This window comes from Chiroxiphia lanceolata, chromosome 21, assembly GCF_009829145.1.
Source record: "Chiroxiphia lanceolata isolate bChiLan1 chromosome 21, bChiLan1.pri, whole genome shotgun sequence".
Classification (NCBI taxonomy): Eukaryota; Metazoa; Chordata; class Aves; order Passeriformes; family Pipridae; genus Chiroxiphia; species Chiroxiphia lanceolata.
This window is the reverse complement of record NC_045657.1, coordinates 11481079-11505855: the sequence shown is the minus strand read 5'-3', so window position 1 is coordinate 11505855 and position 24777 is coordinate 11481079. Positions and strand designations below refer to the sequence as shown.

The following is a 24777-nucleotide window of genomic DNA, read 5'->3' as shown; positions in this document are numbered from 1 at the left end:
GGGATCAATGAGATCCTGTGAGGAAAAGGGGAACGGAAAGAAAGGCATCTGTTCTTCTGGCTCACAAAGATGGCAGCAGGCTGGGGGGATGCAGAGATGCACCTCCCTTTGCTCCGTGTGCTGGTGTGGCACTGGTGTGACTTGGGGATGAGATTTTAAGAGAGTGGATGACCACAGATGATGTTTTATTCATGGTCAGCCCACCCTTTACTGTGGCAGGTGATGGAGAAGCCCTGTGCTGGGTCCCCCTGAGTTGACCACTGAAGGCAATCACACCTCAGGGGGCTGCAGCCCTGCACATGCTGGGTCAGGGTCCCATGATGAAGGGGTCACCCTAGGACCTTCTAGGGAAGGGTGGGCAGGGGGTTGAGCTCCAGAAGCCCCATTTCTGGAGGAACACTGACCTGCTCCCTGTCAGTGCAGCTTGCTGGGCTGCAGCTGGCCTGGGTGGGCAGGTTGGAGTCGATTCTTCCAAACCTGTCTGAGGGGAAAATCCCAGAGCCTCTTTACAAAGACCCTGGGCTTTCATTACAGTCACACCCTCACCACCACACTGCCCGAACACACCAGTGGGTCCTCCCTGCTGTGTTACAGCTGGGAAAACTGAGGAGGGCCTGAGCATGGACCCTGCACCCAGCCCCCACGGTGTCCTGGGATGTCTGCAGCACAGGTGCCCCTGGCCCTGGACAAATGATACTTCCGTGCCGGCACATGTTGTGGGGACGCAGATTCCCAGGGGACACAGGGCTCCTGCAACTGCTGTGCCAGGAGCAAGGGGGTCTTCCCAGGAGGAACAGACAGGTTTTACTCCAAGCTAGAACTTCCCAAAAAGTCTGGACGTGCTCTGAGAGATTGGTGAGCTCTGAGAACAAAGGAAGGACAAATTTGGGGACCTCGGGAGAGGGGGTGGGAGGCTGTGTTTCCCCAGGATTGAGCCCTGGGGGGGGGTCTTGGGTTATTTGTGGTGTGCATCACCCACGGCTTCAGCGGGAGAACCGATGAGAGAAGCATTCCGGCTGGGTGCTTTGGCTAGTGCTTTCGCGGTGAGTCAGCACCCACCTCCGGCTGCCGAAACCAAGAGAGATGGTATCAGCCCGATGGGGGGGCTGGCGTGATCAAAGGAGCTGGGCTGCACACAATGAGGGGACGCGATAGCCCTTATCTGCCATTCCCGAGGTGCGAAGGGCCCTGGGAGCGATGTGCGGAGGGCAGGGTGGGTGCTCGGTGCTTCAGGGCTGGGTGCGGGGGCTCCCACCCGACTCTTCCCTGGGGAAACCTCTCCTGGCAAACACTGAGAAGAAAATAAACCCTCAGTTCTTTCCCTGTGTGGGAAAACCCTTCCAAAAGGTTTAAAGGCTCCTCCAGCTGCAGGAGCAGGATGGCTACTCGCTATTCCCCAAGGAAGGTTTGGGGCTGGGGGACCCACAGCATGCTCCCTCCCCTGTCTCCTTGACCCACCCCGCTTCGAGAGGAGCCCCCCGAGCCGTGGGTCCCACACCACACATTCACATGGGTCTCAAACACGGTCTTTTAATAAAATCTTTTAAAAGAACTACAATTCATACAACAACGAGAGGTGTGGGGAGAGGGGCAGCAGCCCATGGGGAGGGGCAGCACAGGACATGGGGACAGAATCTGTGCTGTGACAGCCTCTGTCAGCCACCTCGCCAGGGACAGGGACAGTAACGGTCCCATGCCACCACCATGTCACCGGCACGTCCCTGCCACTGCTGCCTGCCCTGCCTGTGTCTGCCTGAGCGTGCAATGGCTTCCGTGAGTGCAAGAGGTCACCCCCATGCAACAGGTCACCTGTGGTCATGACAGACCACAACAGGGTCTGGACATGAAGCCACAACCTGTGAAAAGTAACTCAAACCCTGTCCTGGGCCTTCTGCTGGAAGGTCATGGCCAATGCACCCGGGAGGCTTTGGGGAGCAGCACTGGGCTCCGAGCAGGGACGTGTTGGTGAGGGCTGGTGAGCCTAGACACTGGTAAGAGAGGGGTGCAGGGGGTGTCTGAGGCCCAGGAGGTGCCTGAGATGGAGCAGGGGAGACTGTCTCCTGCCACGGAGGGATGCCTGGAGAGTGCGCAGTGCCAGACTCCACTGGGATGCTGCCAGGGCGTGGGCTCCATGCCTTGGCTACCCTCCCAGCCCGCCTCTGCTCCCTCCAGTCCTTCCTCCCCCACGGCCACATAGGCTTAAAAACAAAATCCTGAACCCTTTTTCCAAGTTTTCACCCCACCAAGGCCTGGGGTAAGAAAAAGCTCATCCTCTGCCAGCACCACCTGGCATGGGCACCCAGGCCACAGTGGCATTGGGACTGTCTGCGCCCCGGGGCAGCATCTGAAGAAGCATCCTGGAGAGTGATGCCAGCACCTGCTTGAGCCACTCCTGCTCCTGCCCTTGGCTCCCAGAGCACTATCCTGCTGCCAGGGGCTGCCCAGGCTGGGAAGGAGGGGTAGAATGGGCACTGAAGCCCTTAGTGATGCCACTTGCTCCAGGGAAAGGCTCCATCCCTGGCAGAGGGGCTCTGGGCAGGCTGGCAGCCCTGATGCCAGACATGAGCATGCCCAGCCTTTCTGGCCCTCTCCTGCTTTCTAACCCTCTCTCCATCCCTTTCCCAGCTGCTGCATATCAGCCTAGCTGCAGCCAGGGCAGCAGCCCCCTCCTTAAGCCAGCTGCAAAGAGACAGTGCCGCAGACCCCCCCAGTTTCTGTGCCAAGCAGCAGCCACCCCCCATGTGTAGGTCTGGCGTGTCCCCGAGGGCAGTGAAGCAAAGGGCAAGGCAGGGACGCGATCACAGCAGCAAAGAGAACAAGGACGCTGGAAAACGGGGACAACCCCGCTCCCATAGCTGTTAGTGGGTGTTTATTGGGCAGGCGTCGAACAGTCTGGCAGCGCTGGGTCTGCGGCCCTTGGGCCCTGCTGTGGGTGCCCCTCCGGCACGGGCCGCCCCGCCGGGGCCCCGGCTGCAGGCACAGTCCTGTAGCGAGCTCGGGTTGCAGGAGTCTGGAGGGGTGTTACTGATGCGACTTGAGGTTGGAGAGGTGTAAGGAGGAGTCGTCAAACGCGGGTTCCTCACTTCCATTTCTCCAGTCTGCCGTGGTGGAGGGAGTGGGATGGGAAAAGGAAAAGGCAGGAGATCAGAAAAACAGTTGGGGTTCAGCTGCCCCATTCAAAGGGGTTTGGGTCTGAACCCCAACGTGGCAGGAACGAGGGAGGAGGGGGGTGACCTAGTGGATTGCGATGGGGTGACACACACCAGGACCCTCATCACTCCTGAAAAGGTGCTGCTTCCCTGCCAGGTGGGGCTGGGGGTGCTGGGGTAGGGTGATGTGTAAAACTCAAGATCCCAGGTGGAATGGGACCCCACAGCTGGGCTAGGGATCGCAGGACAGCATTCCCAGGGTGGCTGTCAGGAATAGGGCTCCTTGCTCAGACTGGGGACCCCAGGATGGGCCCCTCAGCAGGAATGGGGTGGCCTAGTCGACTGCCTGCTTCCCTGCCATCAAGTGCCCTTTAATGGGCCTGTAAAGACCCAATGATGACCCTCCATCTGGGCCCTGATGGCCGGGCTCCGCACCTATTACCATGTGAAAGGCCTCTCACCAGCCCTCTCACCAGCCCTTTGTGCTTTTTGTACCCAGGCTGTTAGAAGGTGCCCTTCCCCTGGGTCCCCTGCCAGCCAGTGAGGACGTTCCTGGCTTTGAGGGGTCACAGGTCCATGCTCCAGACGCTGGGGTGGCACTAGGACTAGCCCCTCCACTCCTGGTCCTCAGGAGCCTGAGGTGACCGTGTCCCTGGCACCCCAGGGAAGGTGGGTCAGATGTGCCAAGGGCTGCCCTGGCTCTCTGCTCCAGCGAAAAGCCTTGTGCCAGAACATGCACTCCTGCCCCTGGAGAGCTCCAATGAGAGGGAGCAGAGGGGTTGGACTACCTCAAGGTTTGATGAAGAACATGTGGAAAAAGGTCCTTACAAGGAACTGCACATCCCAGACACATGTTGGACTCCCCCTACATGCACAGGGACCCCCAGCTCCCCTGAGCCCACGTACCGGAGCCAGCCCGGGGCACTCATACACAGTGAAGTCTCCATCCTCATTCTCCTCATCGGAGGATGCAGAGTCCGGCAGCTTGGGCTCCTCTTTATGCCTGTTGGGGAGAATCATAGAATCATAGAATCAGATGGGTTGGAAAGGACCTCTGAGATCATCAAGTCCAACCCTTGATCCACTACCGCCGTGGTTACCAGACCATGGCACTAAGTGCCACATCCAGTTTCATCTTAAAGAGAGAGAATACAGAGAGGGGGTGAAGCCCAGGGGGATGATTAGGGGCACCCCAGTTAATGGCAGGACATGCTGTCTGCTGACGGGTTGCTTACTTCTCCAGGGAGATCATCTGCTGCTTTTGGTGCTGGTAGTGGTACATCTGGGCGTTCTGAGCCAGCGTCTTATCCCCGGGCTGCAGAGAGAGCAGGAATAGCTGTGGAGGCCAGGCTCTGGATTGCCCCAGCCTGGCTGGTGGGGGGGCCTACACCATGTGAGAATCCCTCCAGCAGAGCACCACAAAACCCACAGGGGAGGACGTGCCTTACCGAGATCTTGTCGTAGGGCAGGGGGCTGGCCACTCGCTGGGTCGAGTAGTCTGCTTTCCTGCGCCAGCCTGACCTCCTTCTGCAGCCTGCCGGGGAGGGGAGTCGAAATCATGGAATCACTAAGGTTGGAAAAGCCCTCTAAAGTCATCAAGTCCATCAGAAACTCAGCACTGCCAAGTTCATCACTAAACCATGTCCCCAAGTGCCACATCCACATTTGTTGAACATTTTCAGGGATGGTGACTCCACCACCTCCTTGAGCAGGCCTGTTCCAGTGCCTGACCACCCTTTCTAATATCCAACCTAAACCTCCCTGACACAACTTGAGGCCATTTCCTCTTGTCCTGTCACTTGTTACCTGGCAGAAGAGCCCAACCCCCACCCGGCTCCCTATGTCAGGGACTTGTAGAGTGAGAAGGCTGCCTTTCTCCAGGCTGAGCCCTGTCCCGTCCCTCCCCTCCCCCTGAGCTCCCTCATTTGCTCCTCATGAGACTTGTGCTCCAGACCCTTCCACAGCTCCACTGTCCTTCTCTGGACATGCTCCAGCCCCAAAACTGACCCCAGGATTCAAGGTGCCTTACCAGTGCCCAGCACCATGGACAATTACTTCTCTAGTCCATCCTAGTGGACGTTGGGAGCTATGGAGCAGACGACTCCATTCAATAAGCCAGTGAACCGTCAGAGGGGTTCAGTTCTCCCACTCACAATCCCTGTTTCCCTGAGATGGCAACCCATGACAGGTGGCACCCCACGCGATAGCCGCCTCTATCCCATGGGGTCTGGGCACGAGGGCAACCAACGTGCTGGGAGTGTGAGCACCCAGTGCCACAGCAATGCCCACAACAGGAGCCTGCACCTGGCATGGGGATGTCTCTACCACTGTCCTCCCACCCCGGCCAGCAGACACCATGGCTGGGGGGAACTGGCAAGTGGCAGCTATTTGCCTCTCCTCCAACCCCTCATGCCTGGTAAGCATGGGAATACACTGTCCAGGGCACAGGGACACCAAGGGACTGGTGGCAGTCAGCAGCCCCGGCTCCACCTGCACTCAGCAGACGGCGCCACAATCAGCGCCGAGCTCCCGGCCACTGTGCACACCACGATCAGCCCTGTGGAGGCAGAGGGACACCGAGGGCAGCAGATGAGCCAGTGGCACGATGCCACCAGCCCGTGCTTCCGTGGTGAGGGGTGTGAAACCCCTTCCCACGAGTCCCTGGGGTCTCACCGAGCACCACGTTGTCATTTGCGGGATATGGGGGATGCCTCCACTGGGTTCTTCTGGACCGTGGCAGTGGTGGGAGGGTGGCGGCTGCTGTGGTGCTGGTGGGACCCCCGCTGCAGTCGGCACCCTCTCCTCAGCCGCTGGCCAGGCGCTGTCTGCTGCCGTTAGGGCACACCAGCGTGGCGGCGAGGAGAAGGCAGAGCTGTGAGCAGCTGCCGTGCAGCTCTGGAGGGCAAACAGCTGGGGTGCAGGATCTGGCTGCCATGGGGGTCCCTGGCACCACTGGGAGTAGGAGGAGAGAGCACTTACTCCTGGGTCTGCCATCCTGTACCAGGTGGTGGTAAGGAGCCTCTTGCCTGCCAGCACATCTGGCCAGAAAATCAATTTCTGCCTCCAAGCTGGGAATGGACGTCCGTCCTGCGGGAGAGCGTGGGGCATGAGGTGGGTCACTGCAGGGTGCAGCCGTGTGCCCACCCCCAGACCCCTCAAGAAGGGGCTTGCATCCCAGCTCCAGCAGACATAGGTGGTGGTGAGTCTGAGCCCCCTCAGATGCAGCCCTCCCAAAGCTGGGGACCTAGGGACCCATGTGTGTCCTTGCTGCTTTTGGAGGGATTTTCATCCCACCAGCGTGGGAGGCTGAAGGAGCAACAGTGTCTGCCCCTCTGACAGAGGCAGCAGGTCCTGCAGATCCTGTGAGAGCAGGCAGGAATGCCAGCATCTGCTGTGCATGACATGCTTCATGTCCTGCCCCCAGGGCCACACAGTAGCCCCGAGTGTGGAGGGATGGGAGCTGGACCAGGACAGACACTCCACGGCTGCCCCTCTGCTGCAGGGTTGAGGGGCAGCTCCAGCAGTGTGAGTCGCAGGCAGGGGACACCTGAACACTGGTTTTTCACCCCAAATTGTTCTTACAGCCCAGGGGCCCTGGAGCCACCCCAGAGCAGGGCTCAGCTGGGCTGTCCAACAGAGTGTGGGAGCCCTCGCTCCAGCAGAGGGGCTGATTTTCTGCCTGGTAGGATGCAGCCCTTTGGGAAGGGAGTAGGGGTGCCCCATGCAGCAAGGAGCACCCTGTATCCCAGGGGCTGGCCCAGCATCTCATGGGTGGCATCTCATGCACAGTGCTCACACAGGGACAATCCAACCTGCAGAGGGCTCCTGTGGCATCAGGCATGGGCAGGACCCCCACTCTAGCCTGGAGATGCCCACCCACAGGGTGACAGTGTGGAGCAGGAATGGAGCTGCTCTTCTCAGGCTCACTGAGCAGAGTCCAGCTCTGACACTCACCACTGCTTTAACAGGATTAATCTCAATTTCAAAGGCAGGGAGACATCCCTGTCCTATCTTTGTTCCCATCCCAATCCCTATCCCTATGCCTGTTCCCTCTGCCCATATTCAGATGGAAAGCCCTGGAGGATAAATCCAGACATACAAAGGCAAGATGGTACCGGCAGCTTGATTCCCAGGTGAGACACTTGCCCTGAGCTGCTACAGGGAACAGGGGGCCAGGCTGAGCCCCAATTCCTGCCTGACCGTCCCAGGAACAGCAGAGTAGAGATGCTGCAGTGGGTTGGCATGCTGGGGAGGAACAGGACAGGCAGGGTATGGCCGAGCACACAGGGCACGCAGGGCAGGGACAGGGCACACAGGACAAACAGGACATGCACAGGGCACTCAGAGGGTGCAGGCAGGGCTTGTGCAGGGAGCGGGTGCCCTCTCATGGTAGGATCCCACTGCCGCCTGCAGCAGGATAGCACCAGCCAGGATGTGCAGAGCCCCGTAGCCCCTCCCCTCTGCCCCCGGCCCCTCCTGGGGGCTTCTCCCTCCTCAAGGCTCACCCTGGAACACACATCGAGGTCTCACCAGATACCGTGATGTTTCGGGGACAGCAGTGACCAAGGAGAGACAAGTGTGACTTCTGCCCCGGGCAGAGGAAATTTGAGGCTGACAGTGTCCACAGGAGGGCACAAATCCATTGATTTCTATAGTCCTGCCCCAGGATGCTGATACCCTCCTTGGTGCCAGCAGCCTGGCAAATGGGAAAGGGGGAACCCCCCTATATGTGAGCTTAGATACCCTTTCCCAAAGTGCTTCCTGCAGCCTGGTGGGTCTCTATGCTGGTCAAGCGGAAGCAGGCATGGGACCCACCAGCCCAAAGCACATCACTCAAACCCATCACAGCACATACACATGCAGCACCATGATGTGCATGGGATTTTGGGGGGCTCAGACCCCTGCACAAGACAGCACCAGCTATGTGCAGGCAGCCAGCTTGTAGGATGCACTGCATCGAGATTCTATGCATCCCATCTCACTTCTGTGCTGATGCTGTCTGTGCCGGGTACGCCGAGACCCCCCCCCCCCCCACTGCCACCAAATGGCAGGAACACACCACTCACGTGCATCGCTCTTGAGGACCCCAGATGATGCTTTTTATCCCAAAAAGCTGCTCTCGCGAGAGGATCCCCAGCTCCTGCAGGGATCCGGCAGCAGCTGAGATCCTGGTATCAGCGTCAGTAGCAGTTGCAAGTGGCTCAAGTATCCCTAACCACACAGCAAAGGGGCACTCCCTTTAAAGGGTTAGGCATCCTTGAGCCACAGCAGTCCCCTCTGTTTGCCTTGCATCCCCCCCAAAATGCAGCTATCACAGCCCCTCCTCATCCTTGCAACCTTCTCCAGTGCTGCTGCCAGATCAAGGTACAGGCCGGATGTAAAAGCCCTCATGGCAAAAAAAAATTGGTGCCTCACCGTCAAGAGGAGCTGGGCATCCTCGGGATGCTAAAACAGAGGATTTGGGAGGGGATCGCCCTTTTTCATTTACCCTAGTACCCACACTTTTGCTGCCACAAGCTAGTGGCATTGCATGGGACAATAGAATGGGGTTGGGAGAGGACCCAGATGGTCACTATCCTCCCAGGGTGGGTCCTCAGAGCATGGTACCGTGGTCCTACATCTATCCGGGTGAAGATACAACTGTGGTCGCATTCTTCAGAAAGGAGCTGGGTTGCTATGGAGATGCCAGCGCATGTGCAGCCCTTCTGAGAAGGGAATTTGCTTCCAAGACTTCATATTAAAAAATAAAACATACACAACTGCCAAAGCCATTTGATACTTGTGGATAAGGAGCCTGTGGCAGGGGTGATGAACCCCTGATTGCGTTCAAATGCCAAGCCTGGACCCCATCCCCATGCCATCACCTCTCATCCCCTCCAGCCATCACTCCCATTTCAGCTAAAGGGGTCAGACTTTGGGGTCTCCCTTCTGATTTACAGGTGATGCTCCTGCCACGAGGAACAGCACTAAAGGCATGCTGGGCTCTGCCATCCCCCATGTGCCCACCCAGGCTGAGCCGTGGGCAAAAAGAGCAGCTCTGGCTGCCCCCCGACAGGACCCCGAACATGCTCAAGAACATAAAGCAATCCCCCAAATCCAGAGGCCCCCTCCACATCTGCATGGAACTCAAATACAAGGGGAGCTGCCTCTCTGGGTCAGTGAGTAGCACTTTTCCATCCTGCCTGGCACAGGACAAGCCACCCTGCATGTTTTTGGAAGTTACCCAGGACCTGGCACCCCGCTAGTGGGAGGCTTTTGGGGCCAGTGGGAGCGAAGAGCAGATGGAGAAGGGCAGGCTGGGGGGGAGATGCTAATATGCTCTGCAGCAAGAGGTGGTTCAGAGGTGCTCCAGAGCTGTCACCTTGCATCCAGATGGTCTCCAGCAGAAACACACCAGGAGCAGCCCAAGGGCACGGCCAGTCCTGGCCTCTTCCCCAGACACAGAGGCTGCTCCACTATAGTTACAGGAAAAATAATTGTGTGGAGCCCTAATTACGGTCTTAATTCACCTGTGCGTCGAACCTGCATAAAAGCCCACGACAAGGGGGCAGGACAGCTCTGCCACAGCTTTCCAAGCATCATGAAGAGTTGAGGGTCATGACTAAAAAATGCCTGTGCCTGGCACTGTCTTTGCAGCCAAACTGGGCATAAGTGCCGGTGGCTACACCGGCAGCACCCTCCATCTACTGCAGCAGCAGTGGATGGGTGACCATGGGCTGCTGCTCCCAGGCTGCTGCCTGTCTCTCTCCCAAGTGGCACAGTGCAGCACCCAGGCTGTCACAGCCCCTCATATCCCTCCGGAAAGGAGCCAGGAATAATACCCTGCACAGCCTTTGGTACCCCAGTGCGCAGGCAGGCACGGTCCTGCCTGGCGCTGCTGACTCCAGCCCTCCTGGCACAGATGCTGGGCATCACCAAGGACGAGGCAGCAGCCCTGAACCACAGGCCAATGTCTCAACTCAGCCCCGGGGTGGGTGAGGCTGTGGGCACCCATTTGTCTCAACCACAGGGTCAGCACAAGTCACAGCTCTGTGTGCTGAAACCGCCTCCCTGCTCCTGCAGAGCCTGCACCCTGGAACAGCCAGGCAGACCCCAGAGAGCCCCGGAAGCCACCTGGGCCCCTCCTGTCCCCAGCGGTCCTGGGACCCTGAGGTGCTGGCAAGGCACACACGCAGTCACCCAAGAAGGATGCATGGGGAGCAGAGTGGGGTCCACATGCTCCTGCCAACCCCAAAACCACCCTCAGCTGTGGTGAGCAGAGTGAGAGGGAGCAGAGCAGCCATCCCCACAGAGATATGGCTGCCATGGAGAGGAGAGAGCAGAGGATGGGGTGCTGATGGGGCAGGGTGCTCCCTGAGGCACAGAACCTCCCAGAGCTGCAGAGGTGAGGGGCAGGTGTGCAGGCAGGGAGTGAAGAGACTGCTGTGGAGTGGGTGCACCTACCACTGGGTGAGAACTGCTTCTGGACACAGCGCCCGTGGTCGTCCTCCTGGAAGGGGGGCAGGCAGGGCCCACAGGCACCCGACCCCGGGGGCAGAACTCTCGGCGCTGCAGGGCACAGTCCAGGCTCCGGGGACAGGACACTGCTGTGGGGACAGGAGAAAAGAGCTCAGGAGGAGGAGAGGGGTCAAATGCGCCTCCAGGTCTGTCTGTGGCCTCTTGGAATGGGATCCAGCTGCCCCAGGATGCTCTTGCTGCAGCTCCCAGGTATGGAAGGGCTTCACCAGAGCCACCCGTTGGCCCTGCTTTGCCTCCAGAAAGCTATTACTGGCTGCAATTAACGACAGGCTTAACGACTGAGGAGTTGGACTCGATGATCTTTATGGGTCCCTTCCAACTTGAGATAGTCTGTGATCCCATGACCTGCAAGTTTGCTGCCTCAGGGAAGAGCAGCCAGTATCCATACTCCCATACTTCCAGCCCCAGGGTTGTCACCATCTCATGGTAGGATGTGTTACAGGACACTCTGAGCCCCACAGATCTGGCAGTGACCAGGGTCTCCCACCCCAGCCTGCCCCACACAGGGATCTGAAATCCAGCTAGCACAGACTGAAGCTCGTGTGGTGACTGTCAAACCAAAAGTCCCAAATCAACCCCCAAAGCCTCAGTAGGGCTGTGACAGGTCAGCGCTAGCACTGGCAAGTAGGATCCCATCCCTTTGGCATTGCTCAGGGGAAGCAGTGGGAGCCAGCCCTTCCCAGCACTGCATCCCAAACCTCCTTTGCAGTGTCATGTGGTGTCTCATGTCCATGTCAGCTCCGGGGCACTTCCACTCCCTGGGAACAGGCATGAGCCCCGCAATGCTCCACCTCACCTGACCCATCACACCGCGGCAGCGCTGTCATGGCCGGGAGCACCCTGGTTCATCACCCCAGGCAGGCTCAGGCCAGTGGGACCTCCTAGGGGGACACAGAGTCTCTGTGTCCTATACAAAGCTGAGTCCTGGACTGGGTGATGGTGGCCAACCATGTGCAGAGCTGGAGGGAGGAACTGTGACCAGACAGGACAGTGACACACAGAGCCAGGCTTCAGGTGTCACCTTCAGCGGGGGGCTGCAGGGACACACTGGGGGCCTGGTTTTGATGGTGACACTGCTGGTCCTGCCACAGCATGAGCATGAGTGTCCCTCCCTCACAAGCTGGTGGCAGTGTGGAACCAGGTGACCCTCAGTATGCCCAGCACTCAGACTGGGCACAGCTGGATGGGAGGCAGAGCTGGATTGGGGGACAGCTGGATGGGAGACAGGGTTGGATGGGGCACAACTGGATGGGGAGCAGAGCTGGATGTGAGGCAAAGATGACGGCACAGCTGGATGGGAGTGTGCAGCTGGAGGGGGCACAGCTGGAGGAGAAGTGCAGCTGAACGAGAGGTGCGGCTGAATAGGGAGCGCATTTGGATGGGAGGCAGAGCTGGATGGGGGCACAGCACACAGCTGCCCTACCCTGCCCTTCACCTTGCCACGCATGGCCACGCCCACAGTGTTCCTGCAGGCAGCACTGGGTAGGGAGCAGGGCTGTGGGGCTGCACCGGGAACAGGGTCAGGCTGGCCGCCCCCAGGCTGGCGATGAGTCACAGCAGGAGCTGCTTCCAGCACCAGCCCACGCACCCCAAGCCAGCCCTGCCAGCCCTTGCCACCCACACTAGCACCAGCAACACACCTGCCATCTGCCTGTCCTGCATCCTGGGGATAGCAACACTGGGGGGCAGCCCTGGCACCGAGCACCCCACGAGGAAGGGCACCACAACGCTGGGGGCTATCCTGATCCCCATCACTGCAGCACACCAGGGGCGAGGGAGGCAGCACCCTGTGCACACTGGAGAGTCCTGGAACAAGACGGAACTGCCAAGAACACGAATCATGACAGTTCTGCTCCCCCGGCAAGGGCACAGGAGGGATGTCACCCCAAAGCCAGATGAGTGGGATATGCCACCCACAGCAACCCGCCCTCTGCATGGCCATATTTCACCATCAAACTGCTCACCAGAGGGTGCAACCCCTACTAATGGCCCCCAGCCCGCTCCCCACTGCATCTCCCGAGGCACTCATCACTTCCCCTCCCGGTTGTCAGTGTCAGGGGCAGAGCTGCCCTCACTGTAGAGGTTTCTCCTGCAGCAGCTGCAATTTTAGGGCTGTCTGAACCCCAAACCAGGCACAGCAAGCTGGAGGGTGTTCGCTCCTGCTGGGAGGCAGAGCCCACTCTGCCTGTGGGAGCCGGGTTTGCTCCCTGGAGTTGCCGAGGGCCTCGGCCAGGTAATTAGTGCTTAATGGGAAAATAATCAGGTGTTTAAGCACAGAAATTGGACTTGGTTACTGGCTGCACCTCTCTGGGGTTACTCTCAAGGCCTCCTCCGTTTAAAATGAGGGGCAGGAAGATGATGTGGCACTGCACAGCCCCAGGCTGGGGACATGCCACAGCCGCGTGGGTCACTGGGAGGGACACCAGAGCGCCTGTGCCACAGGCTCATGCAAACACTTCCCCCAAAACAGGTGCTGCCAAAAGCTGGTGACTGGTGGAGTAAGCTACCCAAGCAAGGGTCACCCTGCAGTGCCAGACCTCGACAACACCCTCAGAGCCACCTTGGGGAGTGGGAGGGGCTACAGGGGCACAAGCCAGAGCACAAGCCCCAAGCCAGAGTCCAGCACCAGGTAAATAATAAAGCCCAGGCTGGATCCCAGTGAAGGCTGTTATCTCTGTTTGAGGAATGAGCTGTGCTTGCCCAGCTGTCACAGGCTGCAATTCAGAGCTCCTCATGTGTCACCAGTCAGTGGATGGTGAGCTGGCATCACTGCATGGGCACCCCTGTGGGCTGAGGGGGCCCACGAGGCTTTGCCATTCTCTAAGCCCACCTCAAAGCCCAGCAGTGAGAGCCCTGTGCTGGTGGGAGTGGGCACCTCAATGCCATGCTACGTGACAGGGACTGAGTGCCGTGTGTGCCAGAACCCAGGCACCCCGGGGGCATCTCCACCCTGACCACTGTCACCCTGGGGGGCTGTCACACCCTGCCCCCCCATGCTGCCCCAGCCCTGCACACCCACACATGTCCTGGGGGGGTAGGTACCATCTGTCCATTCTCAAGCGGGCAGGTGGTGGGGTCCAGCGTCCATGTTGGGTGTACCCAACCTTCCCACCACCCCTTGGCTCCCCAGTGCCCTGGCCACGGGTTCACCCTCCTGAATACCACCCAAAGGTGGGTAATGGCACAGCACACGGGTCCCAATTCCACCCAGCTGCGGCCATGTCACCACCATGCCACCCACCTGTACCAGCATACCCGCTGCAGCTGCCCCATCTTGCCTCTGCACCGGTGAGGCTGCTGTTGAATCTGGGAGAGTTTGGATGCCCCCACCCCAACCATGCCCCTGCTTGGCATCAGTGCCAGCCCAGCAAGGCAGCCCACAGGTGGGACGGTCAGGAGAGACTCAGGCTGGATCCTGGGGGACAGGGATGGAAGGGAGCATGGACCTGCTGGCAGGATGGTACAGACCAGAGGAGCAAGCAATGATGTGGGGTGCGGGGAGGAGGAGGATGCTCCAGCTGCTGTCACTGCCCTGCCATGGCGCACAGCTCCCGTACAGGTGGTAAGCAAGCCCAGCCCAGCACAACCCCTTAAACCAAGCTGAGGGCTGTTCCGAAGCCGCCAGTGCTGGAGGAGGTGAGTGGCTCCCTGCAGGCAGGATCCCAGACAGGAGCTGAGCCCAAGGGTAGCAGGTGCACAGGACACCCTGCAGCCAGCACAGACAGTGGGTGGGGCACAAGCTAGGGACACATGTAAGCAGGAATAGACCCATGCCCAGGAGGAAATGTGGGTGTGTGAACTGCAAGGTGTGTGTCCGTGGCCCCTGGATGTGTATCCATGGGGGAAAGCTGAGCACAATCCCCCATCCACAAGGACCCACCCTGGGGAGAGCCATGCTGGGCACCCGGGTGGGACTCGGGGACAGCAGAATGCTGTGACAGGAGGTGCCTGGGCAGAGCATGGAGCCGCTGGCAGTCACAGCCTGGGTGAAGCAGCTCTTCCACACTCGTGCCAAAACATATAGGTGAAAAAGAAACAAAAAATAAACCCGAGGAGGACATCTGGGTTGCCGGGAAGCAGGGACTGCCCTCGCTGCATCACTGCCGCAGACAGAGAGATAAAAGTGAATGTAAGAAGACAATTAAGTAGTGCTGAGCACTGGTGTGGGTGCTCACAATCCCTGCACCAGCAACACCTGCCCACCAGAGCAACCTGCCCAGGACCACAGGGGTCCAGCGGCCCTATGGCAGCAGGATATGCCCCTGGTGGGACATGGGCACTGAGTCAGGGCATGGGGGTATATTGGGGTGTCTGAGGAACAGGGATGCAGGTCTCCCTCCCGTGTTGAGGCCCTGCACGGTAGCACATGACTGTGGCTGAGGAAAGACCATGGCGAGGATATGACAGAGCCCCGGCAGCGACAGCAACCCCCGTGGGGCCTGCAGTGGTGTTGTGTCTGCCAGCTCCACTCCAAGGTCACTCCTCCTCCTCTTCCTCATCCTCCTCCTCCAGCCAGGTGATGTGGGAGCTGCTGTGGGCCCTGCCTGCAGCCTGCTGGCCCTCCCAGCAATTCCTCTGCCAGCTGCCACTGTCTGGGGCTCCCTCCTGGCTCTACAAATTGCTCCTGGCTCTGAAGGAGTGCTCTGGAGCAGGCCTGGGCAGGCAGACAGGGAGGCATTGGGGCAGGCAGGCTGATGTGATGCTCCCCACCACACTCCAGCCCCTGAGGTCTCACTTCCCCCTGCCCACAGCCTGTCCAGCAGCAGGTAGGAACAGGGGTTGCTGAGCACCCCAACACCCCAGCTCCACTGCCTGTGCCCGGGGTGTGGCCCCCCCAGGGGAGCCAGGTGGTCACGGCATGACTGCTGACAGCTGCGCTAACACAGCCAATGGCAGGCTGGATGCCTGGAGTACCAAGCCCTGGCACCACTCCTTTTGCACACAGTGGCCATGGGTGACACACCCTGACCACAAGGGTTACACCATGACTGCAGGTCAGACACTATGCTGGTGGCTGGGCTGCAGTCCTGGAGCAATCCCCGCTCCTGGGTACAGCTGGCACCACTGCTCAGGCAGCCCCCATGGGAGCCCCACCACTGCCAGCAGCTGCTCACAATCACCTCTGTACTCCTGCCCCCGAAAATGCAGCAGTCGAGCCCCCCTCCCACGGCAGTGGAGTGGGGCTCTGCAATGCTGACCCCACAAGCTGGGAGTGGGGGGACGCTGGCCACATCATGTCACTGCTGAGGATGGAGCATGTGGCACAGCCAGGGCCACCAGTCTGGCCCCGCATCCTGCAGCAGCGCTGGCCCATGCCATGCTACCAAGAGGGGAGCAGCTGGAAGTGATTGCTTTGTGCTTCAGCAGATTTGGTCAGGCAGAGGCCAAATGCCACCAACTCCCGTCCCCGAGGCCATCGGGGCTCACATCTTGGCTCCCAGCTGCAGCTGGTAGGCACTGAGATCTGGCTCAGCCAGCAGAGACAATCTCCAGCACAGCTTCTGTCATGGCCAAGGGACAGTGTCAGCAGCCCCATGCTGCAGACTGGAGGACAAGGGAACCTCCACAGGGACCCCGTGGCAGCATTCTCCCTGCCTGTACAGCAAACACCTTGCTGCACCCTGCTCCCAGGGAGGGAACGCTCCCACGAGCAACATCCAGGATTGATGGGAAATGGCTCCATCAGCACTCAACCCACACCCACCCTGCTGCTGCTGCTTTGGGGCCACCAGCATGGAGCCCTGGAATACAGGCAGCACAGGTGCACATCCTTCTGCAGCCCTGAGGGCATCACAATGGGCTTCCAGAGCCTTGTCCTGCTCCAGGTTCAATGCCAAGGGGAAAGAGAGAGACAGGAGGGCTGAGTGAGGCTTCTGCAGAGGTGAGCAGATGCCAAACCCTTGGCATCCCCAAGCGCATCACCTCCCAACCACCGGTGTTCTCCCTGAGCCTGCCCCTGCTCTAGGGGAGACTCCATTTACAAGCACTCTGAAATCCCAAGCTGGTCCTGTGATCGTAGGCTGGGGCAGCACCAAGTAGTCTCCACCAGGCTGAGGGCATGGGATTTTGTGTCATAACTGCTCAAATCCCCTAAATGGCCAGAAAAATGTATGTTCCCTGCCCTGGCAGCCTGCCTGCCATGCAAGGTGAAGGACTGGAGTGGTAGGGCTGTGGGAAGGGGAGATGGCACCTGGATGAATGGAAACAGCTCCAGCAAACCATGGATCCAGACACCAGCAGGGACTGGGCAGAGTCAGGAGGCAGCAGAAGATGTGGTCCTCCTTGCCTGTGGCAGGTGAGGGGGGCATCGAGCCAAGTGAGACCCCCTGGGCACTGCCAGCCGCAGCTCCAGCCCCGCAGAGGCTGTTCTACATCCAGGATGTGCACCACTGCATTCCCCTGTGCCCCCACTGTGCCAGGGGGTCTCCAGCCACAAGTGGCTTCAGATATTCAGGAAGAGAAGAAATAATAAAAAAAGAGCAAAAGGCAAACCAGGTGCCACATGCCACTTTCCTGGGGCTGCCCACCCAAACTGGCTGCTGGCTCTGCTTCGCTGACTGCACATCCACCCGTGTCAGGGACCCCAAGCTGCTCCTGGTGCCACCCCATTCCATAATGCACCTGGCTGCTCTTTGAACCACCCACTTCAGGTCTTGTTTATCAGGTTTTGCTGAAGTAAAAACCAGCAGGCTTCACACCTGCCCTGAGCCCACCGGGGCTGGGGATGGGACAGAGGTGGGGTTCTTTAATTCCCTTTTTATTGGGCAGCTCTGGCACCATGCCACAGATGAAGCAGCTGGTGGCCAGGGCCACGGTGCAGAGCAAGCACTGGCATGGGGACCCCTCCTTGCATCCCTGGGGTGCTCTGAGACACCACAATGAGCAGCACAGCATGGTGCTGGACCCTTGCTGTGCTGGCATGGCAAGGAATGGGCAGCCCTGGCACCATGGAGCCACCTGAAGTGCTGAGCAGTCTGGAGAGAAGGACTAGGGTCCAGCTCTTTCCTCTTGGCATTCCTGGGCACTGGCCCATCAGCAGGGCACCACCTCAAGGGTGCCCACCTGTCCAGTGAGCCACAGCAGAGATGCAGCCTCAGGCAAGCTCTCCCTGTGGAGCCACTGCTGATGGTGGGGAGGTGAGAGAGGGCAGCCCATGCACATGAGGAGCTGCCAGGCCAGGGGCCAGCACAGCTCAGCACATCTCAGCCATCTGCGAGCAGCCATAGGCTCCCATGTGATCCCACTGCCGGGCTGGAAATACCCGCCCAGAGGAGCAGCACCCCTGTGCCCACCTATGTCAGATGCTCTTTGGCAAAGTCAAAGCCATCCTACCCCCCGCTGCAGCCCACGCTGTCACTGGAGACATCCTGCAGCCTTTGAGAAAGAGGCACTGGCATGATTTTGCTGATGAAACACCCTTGGAGATCGGAGGCAGTTTGGTCAGGGCAGGGAGTCTGCCTGTCTGCCCAGCTCCTCTTGTCCACTCCTTGATTGCCACACCAGCCCTGGCGCTCCCACCAGCCCATCACCCTGAAACAGGTGTCTGGGGACACAGCCCCTTACTCATGGCTACTGGGCTCATAGGGGCCGACCTTTATGGCTGTAGGAACAGCCAGTGGAACAACAGCCTTTGGAACAAGGGCTGGCAAGGGCACCCCAGGAGGGCACCATGTGCCAGTGGACACGCAAGGCCAGAGGCAGGCGGAAACACAGGGGCCACAGCTCCCCACCCAACTGGGGCTGCACCTGTGGCTGCGATGGCGCTGACTCAGCCACTGTCAGCGATTAAGACCTGTGGGGTCATCATGTCCCATGGGGCAGAGCCCAGAAACTGGGGATCCACGGGATGCACAGCTGCATCCCAGGGATGCGGGTGAATGCAGCATCCCAGGGCTCCTGGAAAAGGACTGCAGATGGTGCTAAAAGAGCTGGACCCAGAGATTTGGGGGTTTATGCCCCATAGGAAGAGCCAGCTCAGGGAAACCCTCTCCATCCTAGCCAGGAAGGATGGCCACAGGATGGGTCACATTACAGCAGCTTACCAGGGCTGCCCTCTCTCCCGATTTAGCAGGCGGCTGGGAAATAATCCCCAACAGATGCGAGATGATGAAATCCCCAAGGCAGAGCTGCTCCTCCTGCACACGAGCTGTGGGCTCCCAGGAATGCTCCACTGCTGACCCCCAGCTGAGCCCCGGCAGCACCCACAGGTGTTACGGATGCACTGGAGAGCTGTACCTTCCATACCTCCTGTCTCCACCTCCAGCACAGTCTCCTTTCTACAGGAAGGGAAGAAGGGCCAGGATCCAGGGGACCTCTGTCCCACCATGAGCCATGGTCCCTGCCAACCCTCAGCTGATATGTCACCTCTCATGTCACCCATCTAGAGAGATGGGTTCCCACCCAAAGAGCAAATCTCCCCCCACAAAGGCTTTGCCGTCCTCCATCCGTGCAGGAGGGACCCCAGCATGCGCCATGGTGTGCACAGGTTAAGATGGGCAGCTGCCAGCCCGTGGTGCTCCAGGACAGGATAAGGCAGGGACCTGGACCTGCTCCAGCTATGTTTCCTTCCTTCAATTCAAAGCTCGCTCCAGGCACTTAATGGCCAGTTTCTTCCCGTTGCAATTCTCATTAGCTCACCAAGTGGCTAATTACAGGCCTGCAGCTGCCATTCGGAGCACTGGTCACTCTGTGGCAGCAGCACTGGCTAATGTTCAGGCATGGAAGGGAGACGCCCCAGTATTGGCAGTGGTGCTGGGGCCAGGCCCTGGGGTTCTGGGGGGGCAGCTGGCCCAGGGGAGCCACTGTCCCCCTGAGTAGATTCAGAACTTCCTGTTCAGAACTACCAAGCACCGGGGTACTGTTTTTGTGGAATTAATGCAGGGATGAGACTGATGGCAGGTACTGTACCCTGCGCCCAGGGACCCAGCACTTTGTACCTGAGGAGAGGCCATCCCATCACCCCTCCTGTCTCTGGGCACCCCCACCACCCCTCCTGTCCACAACATCCCCATCACCACAATGACACTCTTGCCCCCAGCAGCCCCCATCAACCTTCCCATTCCCACTGTCCCCGCCATGCTATGACCCCTCCTGTCCCAGTGTAGCCACACATCTCTTCCTGTGCCCAGCACACTGTCCATCCCGTGACCCTTCCTGTTCCCATTGCCACTGCTACACTGTCACCCCTGATACCCCCAACACCCCTCCTATCTCAAACATCCCCATCACCAACCTCCCTGTCCCCAGTGTCCTGATCACACTGGCACCCCCCTGTCCCCGCTCCCGCCCGGAAGCGCCTGTCAGGGCTAAGCCGATTACCTCCCTTAATACCCCCATGGCCCAGAAGAGACTTTTCAGGCAAACGTCCCCAGTGTGTCTTTCCTCTGTGCTGTGCGAAGAACCCGAGCACCCCTGGGGACTGAGGGATCCTTGGGGTGGGGGACCCATCTCCAGAGCTGCCAGGGAAAATGCACATCCAAAGGACCTGACCCTACACATGACCCAGGCTCCAGGACCTCAGCCTCCCTGCCCAAGCTCCAGCTCTCCCTGCACCAGCACCCACAAGGCACGGCTGAGATGCACATGGGTTTGTGGGCCCCCAGCCAGATGCAGTGAAAAGGATGAGGGACTTTCACCCTGTCTCTTCCATAAACTCTTCCTTGATGCTGATTCTGCAATTGGGATCACAGGTATTAGGAGCCTCTTTCCACCCATTCGCCCTCCTCAGGCCTGTGCAGGGAGCCCTGCCCAGGTCCCTGGCATGGGTACTGGCCTACAGAGCCCCATGGGATGCCTGTGCCCCATGTCCCAGCTCCCCCACATCTAGCCCCCACTAGAGCTCCTTTCCCACGGAAAGGTGCCAGCTCAGCAAATGTAACCCTAGAGAACAAGGTGGGGACATTGTCTCCAAGAATAGAACTGCATGGAAAATTAAACTTGAGAGCGGCACACAGCTCCTAGGGGAGCAGCACCCCAGCTGCAGTGTGGGGCAACACTTGGTCTGCACCAGCGTGGCAGAGGACACTCTGACATGCAGCCATGAGGGGCTCAAAGGGATGGAGTGGCTGAGCAGAACAACTGCCCACCACCGCCAACTGCTCCCGGGGGGACTTGGACAACCTTCAATGTGCCTCAAGAAAAAGCTGGGGCTGCTTTCTGCAGACTGATCTGCAGGATGTTGCGGTGCTCAGAGACCACCCTTTGCTCACCCACTGGGTAGAGCCCCAGGGAGCTCGGCAGGGCAGCCAGGCCCTTGCAAGCACCACAGACGCAGCACCAGCCCTGCTGCCTTGCTCCCAACAGCTGTCCCAGCTTCAATGGTCAGCATGGGGGGTCTGTGGAGCCACTGTGCCCCTCACGCCTCCCCAGTGCAGCAATGGCCAAGCAAGCAAAGGAAAAGCCAAGAGATGGACAATCTCATCCACAGGCTGAGCCATGGGAACTTCCCAGGGGATGGCTCCTGCCTTGCCGTGCCCAGCTGGGGGACCTTGAGCAGTCCCTGCACCACCGCAAAGCTGGGGCAGTTGGTATCAGCACCAGAATACATGTTTCCCACCTGCATCCTGGCAGAGCAGCACAAGTAGGAGCAGCAATGTGGAGCTGGCAGGTCACGTGCGGCCAAGTGGGTCACTTGGACTGGAAAGAACCACTCGGGCTGTGCTGAGTAGCTTCTCTGGATGTTGGGATGTGAAGTGCTGACTGTTGTAGTGAGCCGGGAGGTTCAGGATTATTAAAAGATGGGGTTCTAGCCCATCATCACATTTGTAAAACATTTCTTTTAATAATAATAACAGATAAAATTGTCAACTCAATTACTTAGGAAGGGGGGAGAGTCTGGCCCTCACTCAAGTTCCAGGAAATGAAGCCATAAAATGAGGCGAGGCCAGGGCCCTTCCCAAAGCCAGGTGCACTGGATAGGGACACGTGGGAGAAAAACAGTTGAGGAGCAGCAAGCAACCTAAACCACCCTGACAGCACCTCCAAAGCACTGCTGCCCTTCCTCCAGCTTGGATCAGGCCCACGGCAAGATGAGGATGTCACCGTGCCATGTGCAGCTGCATCCTGGGAGATGGCATCTGCTGCAGGGGCTCTGGATCGCAGTGCTGGACGAGGAAGAGGAGATGCCAACCCCCACCTGAAAAAGCTTTGATGAAGCCGCAGAGGCAGGAGGACACGGGTATGGTGGTCCAGGACTTTCTCCCCCACTCTCTCCTTGCCCTTCAGAAGCCAGCTTCACCAGCACACCACAGGCGGGAGCTGCCCCTGGCCCTACCACCTCCACCTCACAGCTGTCCCCAGAGAAAGCCAAGCTCTGGCCCACCCACCCAGAAAGGGCAATTATAAAGTGGGAAGAAACAGTCAACGCTTCCTGTGCCCCACTGTGCTCAGTGAGGAAGGTGGTGGGGGCAGGACAGTGACTCCTTTCCCTGTCCAGCATCCCAGAGATGTTTCTCTAGACATCTCTAGGAGAAACCCGCCTGGAGCTCCCCACTGCCATATGCTGCACAACCTCGACCTCCCCGCAAAGGGATGCTGCCATCAGGAAAAGCTCAAAGACAAGATGCCCCAGCATCTCACGGGGCAAAGAGGTTGAGCCAAAAATCCCAACCCCACATGCGCCAAGAGCATGCGATATCCCAGTGCTGGAGCAGGTTGCTGCTGCAGAGCCAGGCCTCTCGCGCTCGTCGCACCTCCAGCAGCACCCGCAAGGCTGGGAAAGGAGGGGAAGGGGAAACTACCCCCCTAGACAGCCCCCAGGCACAGCCACTCCACCAGCCCCTCAAAGACCGCACCCCAGCAGCACTGCCAGCCCCGATGATCCCACACCAACCCCTTAAATTCGAGAGCAGCAGAGACTGTGCCGGATCACTGATGGCTGCATTGGAGCTGCCCGGCTCTCCTTCCTGCGTCAGCAGTACCCCTGGCTGGGCCACCCCAGCCTTGGCTCATGGGAAGAGGCGGAGTGCAGGAGCATCCCCATGTCCACCTCCAATGCCCCAGCATGGAAGCATCTGGATGTTTTGATCCACTGGGAGATTTAACAATTATTGCACCTTCCCGCTGTCCCTCAGAGAAGGTGGGAGCATGGCAAGGCCGCCTGGGCCCCGGCTGACAGCAGGCTGCCTGCCTGGCGTCCGCCTGCCCAGCGTCTGCCCCGCCGGGAGCCAGCTCAGGGAAACAATATTGGATCTGCAAACAATGCTGGGAGCCAGGAGGCCCTTCCCGGCTCCTGCGCCAGCGAGGCAGAAAGCACCTGCCCGAGACAGGCCGTACCACAGGCCGGGACACCGCGCCTCCCCGGTGTGGGAGTGGTGGGCAGCCCCAGCCTTCCCCGCAGGCAGCAATGCTCAGGACCGGTTGGGGTTTTTGGGGTGGTGTTTCTGCCCATCGCAGCCCTGCACACCCCAGCAGTGGGCACAGAGCGAGGGGACACAGAGCATATCAGTGCCAGACCCCCTGGGAGGGGAAATGCCCTAACTCAGACCCCGAACTCAAACAAATCAAACCTGAACGCCCCAAAACAATGCTTCAGTAGACAAGCAGGGCGGCTGAGGGTGGTGCTGGGGGGGAGGGAGCGAAGTTCTGCCCCAGCAGAGAGCAGAAATGTCACCATCACCGGAGTAGCCCCGCGGGGCAATGCTGCAGCCGCTCCCAGGGCGATGGGGCAGGTGGGCAAACAGAGCTCCCTCCCGAGCAGCCCTCCCGGCAGCTCCCCTGGATGGCTCGCTCACAGCAGTACCTTTATTTGGTTTTTCCTTTGTTTGATGGAGGGTTTTGTGGTTTTTTTTAGTATTTTTTCCTGCCAATAAAGGTGCTTCCTGTGGGCCGCTCCCATGACTCCATGCTGTCTCCCCACTTCAGGATCCATATCTATGGTTCCCTCCTGCCCCCCGCCAACATCTCAGGGTCCCTCCAACCCCCCAAACAGCTGCTGGGGACCAGCCCTGCGCCGCTGCCAGCCGCTGCCAGGTCCCCGCCTGAAGCAGCGGGCAGGAGGGTGACGGTGCGGCGCTGCCGTCCCCAGGGAGCGCTGAGGGGTGTGAGAAACCCCACTGGGGCTACGTGGGGGGTATTTCCTACCTTGCTTCCACGCAGGAACATGAGCACCCGTGGATGCTGATCCGTCGTGGGAGTGGGATAATGGTGGAGGAAGGGGGGGGAACCGCACCAGGGTTCGTCGTGGGAGGGAACACGAGCATCCGCGGGGGCAGCGAGAGGACATGGACGTAGCTTGGCGGAGGAACAGAGAGGCACTCACCGGCACGGACGAGGCGCAAAGGGCAGGATCCAAGGGCGGCGAGCAGCACCAGCAGCGCTCCGCGGCGGGCGGCAGCGCCCCGGGCCGCCACCATCGTCCACGGGCACGGCGGGCGCGGGGCCGCGCGGCTGCGGGAGGGGGCGGGGCCGGAGGGGGCGGGGCTCCGCTTTCGCATAGGCCACGCCCCCTCCCCCAAAGCCCCGCCCTCTCCTGCTGCTCCGCTGATGGACCGCCCCGGCATCGCTGATCCCGAAGGGAGACCTTAGAGCCCCTTCCAGTGCCTAAAGGGGCTCCAAGAGAGCCGGAGAGGGGCCTGGGACAAGGGCCTGGAGGGACAGGACAAGGGGGAATGGCTTCCACTGCCAGAGGCAGGGTTAGATGGGATATTGGGAAGCAACTTTTGGCTGTGAGTGTAGTGAGACACTGGCACAGATTGCCCAGAGAAGTTGTGGCTGCCCCATCCCTGGAAGTGTTCAAGGCCAGGTTGGACGGGGGTCTGAGCAGTCTGGTCTAGTGGAAGGTGTCCTTACCCATGGCAGGGGGGTTGGACTACATGGCCTTGAAAGGTCCCTTCCAACCCAACGCAGTCTGTGATTCTATGCTGGGGATGAGGGGCTGGAAATCCCACTTGTGGGTCATGCTGTTGCTGGGGTAATGCTTGGGCTGATGGCAGGAGGCGACATAGCCCTGCCTGCTCCACAGCTGTAGCACCTGGCTGTGAGTGCTGAGTTTGTCAGACCTCAGCTGCAGCCACTGGCCTTGATTAGAGTTGTGTATGGCCAACCACCCCTTCCCTTCCCAGTTAGAGGAACATCCCTGGGTCACTACAGGGCAAGCTCCCTTGCAAAGCCT

The 24777-nt window shown here is 59.6% G+C and overlaps 1 protein-coding gene across 1 annotated transcript; it reads right to left on the bottom strand.

Annotated features, from left to right (window-relative positions):
- Nucleotides 1–1510: 1510 nt before the first annotated feature.
- NPDC1 (neural proliferation, differentiation and control 1) lies at nt 1511–24166 on the bottom strand. Its single transcript, XM_032708677.1, is given in 13 exon segments — nt 1511–3071; nt 3074–3098; nt 4056–4152; nt 4385–4464; nt 4598–4654; nt 4656–4683; nt 5640–5706; nt 5823–6002; nt 6129–6236; nt 10593–10682; nt 10685–10735; nt 12308–12421; nt 23836–24166. Coding segments are annotated over 13 exon segments (1278 nt in total). The 3' UTR covers nt 1511–3021.
- Nucleotides 24167–24777: the final 611 nt, after the last annotated feature.